General features: G+C 45.4%; 1 protein-coding gene across 2 annotated transcripts in view; it reads right to left on the bottom strand.

The window, feature by feature from the left end:
• Window positions 1-2281: 2281 nt before the first annotated feature.
• Window positions 2282-5156, bottom strand: part of VMP1 (vacuole membrane protein 1) — a 57179-nt gene continuing 54304 nt past the window's right edge. For both annotated transcript variants that reach the window (XM_031059825.1, XM_031059824.1), the window contains 2 exons: window positions 4306-4408; window positions 2282-3103 (listed from right to left, as the gene is read on the bottom strand). In XM_031059825.1, coding sequence (XP_030915685.1) covers window positions 2960-3103; window positions 4306-4408 — 247 coding nt within the window. In that variant the 3' untranslated portion in view covers window positions 2282-2959. The remainder of the gene's footprint in view (window positions 3104-4305; window positions 4409-5156) is intronic.

Below are 5156 nucleotides of genomic sequence, written 5' to 3' on the forward strand. Positions count from 1 at the left end.
GATACTTTATTTAGTGTGTAACTGCACGAAACAGCAGCTAAAAATAGGGATTTGTGCCAAGATTGTTCCTCTTGCAAGAGCTCCCTTTGGATTTGTCCCCAACACACTGAACTGACTGACTGCTTCCAATGTGTAATGAAGAGATGTACAACAAAAGGAAACTTTGGGTTAAGGGAGGAAAATCCATGTTTTCAGGTCAAATGCCAAAGGCTGAGTCTCTGAAGGCACAAATTGCAGCTGCTGAATTATCTCCTGTGCTCACACTGGAGAATGTTTGGGACAGCAAATGTCACAGTGTTACCAAGAGAGTTCAATACCGAAAATGGAAACAATCCAGCTGAAATAAACACTGGGAAACGTTATTTCTTTGTTTATTAAGCAAACATAAAACTATCCATTGCAAATCTCATCGGATTTGTGTCACCTTTCTTTCTATTATTATGGGGTTTTTTACCTTTTATCAGGTCTTATCTCCAAATAAAAGCAGGTAGAATGATCACTCTTTAATTAGTGTTAGAAAGCTTCAATGTGACAGCAGAGCTTATTGGAATGGACACATGGAAACACAAGCTGAAGAACAACAGTTATATATATATATTTCACACTATAAATATGTAAACATATTGAACCAAAAGTGGGAAGAAGTTTTCAGTTTTCCTTGTGGTTTTCCAGTGGGCAGGAGGCAGAATTTTAAGGAGACCTCTAAAGCATTTAGAAATGTGCAGTTTATTGGCCCGGGCTCTAGGGAAAAGGATTTTTTTTTCTCTCTTAGTTATCATTGCAGTGTTTTGATTCCAACCTGAGAACACACAGGAAGCCCAGCACGGCATCAATGCCATCCCCTCCCAGAAGTGAGAGAGGTTAATAAACACCTGGGGCCCTCAGGTGACAGATCTGGGGACCCAAAAGCTGCCCCTAGGAGTGGGAGAGCAGCCAAGGGCTCTCACTGACCCCGTGTCCTGAGTGATCCCTTACAAAGTGCAACACCGAGGGTCTGCAGGCTGAAAAGGTGAAGTTCCAAACTCAGCTGTGGGGTTTGGAGTTGTACCACAACAAGTTCTTTGTGACATTACTGTCAAAGGCCATATTCACGCCAAGAAATGGTAAATGTATTAAATACTGTTCACCTTTTAAAAACCACCAGGAGCAGCTGAGCAGCCTTTGTGCTCGGAACTCCCTGACACCAACTCCTGCTCTGGGACTTGCAGACACTGGAACTGAACCTGCTGGAGCAGCCCCTGCAAACCCTCCCCAAAGTGCCTGCAGTTCCCAGCCCTGCCAAGAGAAAGGTACAAACCTCAGCCCCACCAGGGGAGCTCCACCTTCACCAGGGCTTTGTTCTGCAGGACTGGAGCTCAGTGCCAGCCCAGGCACCCACAGATGTGCTGCTGCTGCTGCTGCTGCTGCTGAGTGGAAACAGCTGGCCACGGATGAGGAAGGGTCAGATGAGAGATACCAAAATGTCAGACAGCCTACCGACTGTTGTTGCCATGAGATCCAACAGTCAACATCAGTCTGATAAGCTATCCGACAGGATGGTACAGCCAGGGCTGGCACAGCACAGCACAGCTCAGCTCAGCTCAGCTCAGCACAGCTGCTCCAGCCTGCCTCACCTGGCCCAGGAGCAGCCTTGGCCAAACTGAGCTCTGGGCTCTGGGCCACCTCCTGAGAATGCTCATTAGAAAGGCAAATTAATTCTTGGTGCTTACCCCCCTAGGATAAAAATGATAAAAATAAAAAACAATTGTTCACAAGTGGTGAGAGCAATGCAGGTACAGCAGAGGTGGGAATTGAGGCACTGAAGAGGGAAAAGAGCCATTTTAGTATCAATTCTGTTCCTGGAAATCTGAACTGGCACACGCTGATCATAACAAATCTGACTTTGAAAGCATGAGGGTAAAGTTCTCCAAAGTCCTCTGCACCATTACTGGGTAGACACAAAATCTGCTTTCAGCTGGAATCTGAACTCTTCCCCCTCTCTTCTCCTGCACTGCCCACAGTTCAGGGCTCAGGGGCAAACACCTGAGCAGAATTTGAGATAACCAATCTTGTTCTCTATCTCACCTACTTAAGCACTGACTGTGCTTCAAGCAAGGCATGGCCTTCCTCCTCCCTTGGCTAAGCACAAAGCTCTGAAGAAAAAAGAACAAAAAAATAGAACAAAACAAAAAAAGAACAAAGGCTTTGAGCACCATTAGTGCAGGAAGGATGAGCAAACATGCACAGAGCATCCGAAAGTGAGAGAGGAAAAGAAACAGCTCAAAAAGACTGACACAAGAAATTCTGGAATGATCATAAGATGACTTTATAAAGTTTTTATCTTAACTTCATTCTAAATATACAGAATAAAAAAATGTTGGCTTCAGCATTTTGACATCAACCATCTCTGCTAACATCATGAAGTTGGAGAGGGTGGCTTTTCCAGCGTGCAATGCAATGGGACACTGGGAACTCAGACAGAACAGCCTTACCATGAGGCACATGCAACACTTTGTACCCGACCTGTACTCAGTTATTTACATTTTCATGGTCTTGAAACTTATGGAAAAAGCAAACCAGCCACCCTTCAAAAGAAAATGTTACCCTCAGGCGAGTCTGAAGTTAAATCAGGAGATGGGGAGTATTAAACCATCAGTTTTGGAAGTAATTTGGATTGGACAACATTTGTGTCAAACTGCATTTAACACCCCACTGCCCATCCTGTAAAACACAACCCAGACTGGTGAAGCATTCACCTCTTACCATAACGTTTATAAATTTGTCAATGAAACCGTTGCTCTAATATCCAAATTACTTTCAAAATCAAATAAAAAAAAACCAAACTTGTTAAGAGTTGAAAATTGATGTTAAAAATTTTCCCCCTTTTGAATAATGCTGTTTTTTAAACATATGAAAAGTTGTGTCATTTCTTGTGTCTGCCAAAACCCATCCTGAGGGGTTTTTCCCATTTTTTCCAAGCTCATTTGGTTTTTTCTTCTGAGTACATCTTCTGTTGCAGTCGCTTGGCATAGCTCTGGGCCATGGAGTTGATTATAGATAAGATAAAATAACAAACCATGACAATCACCAATTTTTCAAATATCCAGGATAGCCAGTTTTCCCCCTGAAGAGACAAAACAGAAGGAGGAGGAGAATGAAGATTAGGAACATGGAGAGTTCTGGGCGAAAGGGGAAAGCCCGACCGTGTCTTTATTCTGCAATTAATCAAATTAAAAGCAGGAACCAAGTGTGAGCTGACAGGATTCCTGCAGGTCCCTTGAAAGACAATGCAGGAGGGGCTGCCAAACCCACTGGCGGGCAGAGGACGAGTCCCTGATCACTCCCAGGGCTCCCAAAGTGATTTATTATTCCCAGTATTGGCTGGGCTTCATTAACAATTCGCGGAGCTCAGAATTAGCAGCCCCCGCCTGTCACTCCCTGTTCCTCACAAAGAAATCAGGTCGTTGGTTAACAATGGGTTTTTTTCCCTAAATTGCCTTTTCTGGGTTATCTCCCCGTTAGGATCCCACTCTTTGGTGGCCCTGAAGTTCCCGGCCACTTGCAGCGTTTTATTGACAGGAATTTGAAGTTGTGCTTTTTGTCAAAGGAGGGCAGCAGAGCCCAACTCAGCAATCTCCGCACATTTCCTGGTCCAGGCAGAGCCTCCCAGCTCCGGCTCTTTTGTGGTAACAGACAGGCAAAGGGACCTTTCCAACAGCTCCAAGTTCTGCACGTGAAATGTCACTTGGATCTGTGGATTTTACCTCAAAATGCCTCAGCAGCCTGAAGAATTTAATGTCAAAGCTGCTCTGTCCCACTGAAAATTCAGGGCAAGTTTAGAAAAAATTTGAAATACTTTTTTCTGTATCAAAGGACACCTCTGCCCCACGTACCTGCCCCGGACACTGTAATTTCTTTTCCTTTCAAAGACTAAAGGCTTGGGGGCTTTATTTCTCTTACTGCCCACTAAGCCACACATCCCGCTGGCTTCTGAAGCATTGGTGCTGCCCAGTTACCATTTCATGTGGAAAGGCAACTTTTTTCTCCTTAAATTTAACTTTCCAAAGAGGCAGCTAATGCAGAGGCAAGACAAGCCATCGGTTTTGATTTATACTTTCATTTTTCCTCTAAAGAATTTAAATCCAGTAGCACACAATTAACATTTTTAATTCCCAGGTTGCTTTTAAAATGAGATTTTTATCTATTCCCTGGGTCAGTGAAGATCTTTGAAAAACAGAATGGTGAGTTATGTTTGTAAAAACTACAAGTCTAAGGAAGGCAGGGAAGGGAAAAGTGAGGGAGGAAGGGAGGCAAACAGGGTCTTACCTGTGGCACAGCACTGTCGGATTTGTGGTGAAGTTTTATCCTCTGAGCTTCCAAATATTCTTGAAATGGCTTCTGAAGAGAAGGACCTATACTCGGAATAGCACTGATGGAAAGTCCATCCCAGAGAACAAGACAAAATAGAGGAGGGAAAAAAAAACCGAAAAAACATTTTTTTTTTTCAAACTTACCACTTTACCTAATCAGAACAAAGTTCAGGCTGAGCCACAGCTCAGCAGAGAACTCGAAGCTACTCGAGAAAACAGAACCCCACGAAATAAATCACATTTCATCTTTTGATCTGATACTTCGGGAGGGATGCACTTCCCCAGATCCTCAAAAAGTGCTTAAAAAGAAAAATCTTTCTGAGCGAGGCAGCGCTGGGAGAGAGGAGGAAGCCGAGAGCTGGAGCATTTCCTGGGAGGCAGCAGCGCCGAGAACCCAATGAATGACTTCGGAGAAGTCCCACATTTATCAGCGGCAGTTCCTGTAAGAACTGGTTTGAACCGATTAATGAGGAAATGACTGGGGCTTGTGTCACCCCTCGGTTAAAAAAGAAACTGCTCGCCCAGGCCTCGCCCCTCTCCCTCACGGAGCCGGCCCCTCTGCCCGGCCAAGTCCTTTTTAGGACAAGCCGTGCGTCATCCCGGCCCCGAAAGAATGCGGGAGCCATCCTGGAGCGCCTCCCCCGAGCCCGGATTAACAAAGGAACAAAGGAGAGGCTCCGAGCCTGAGTCCTGAGCCCCGAGTGCTGCCCCGAGCCCTCAGCCCTGATCCCGAGCCCCGAGTGCTGCCCCGAGCCCTCAGCCCTGATCCTGAGCCCCGAGTGCTGCCCCGAGCCCTCAGCCCTGATC

Source organism: Geospiza fortis, unplaced genomic scaffold (assembly GCF_000277835.1).
Source record: "Geospiza fortis unplaced genomic scaffold, GeoFor_1.0 scaffold538, whole genome shotgun sequence".
Classification (NCBI taxonomy): Eukaryota; Metazoa; Chordata; class Aves; order Passeriformes; family Thraupidae; genus Geospiza; species Geospiza fortis.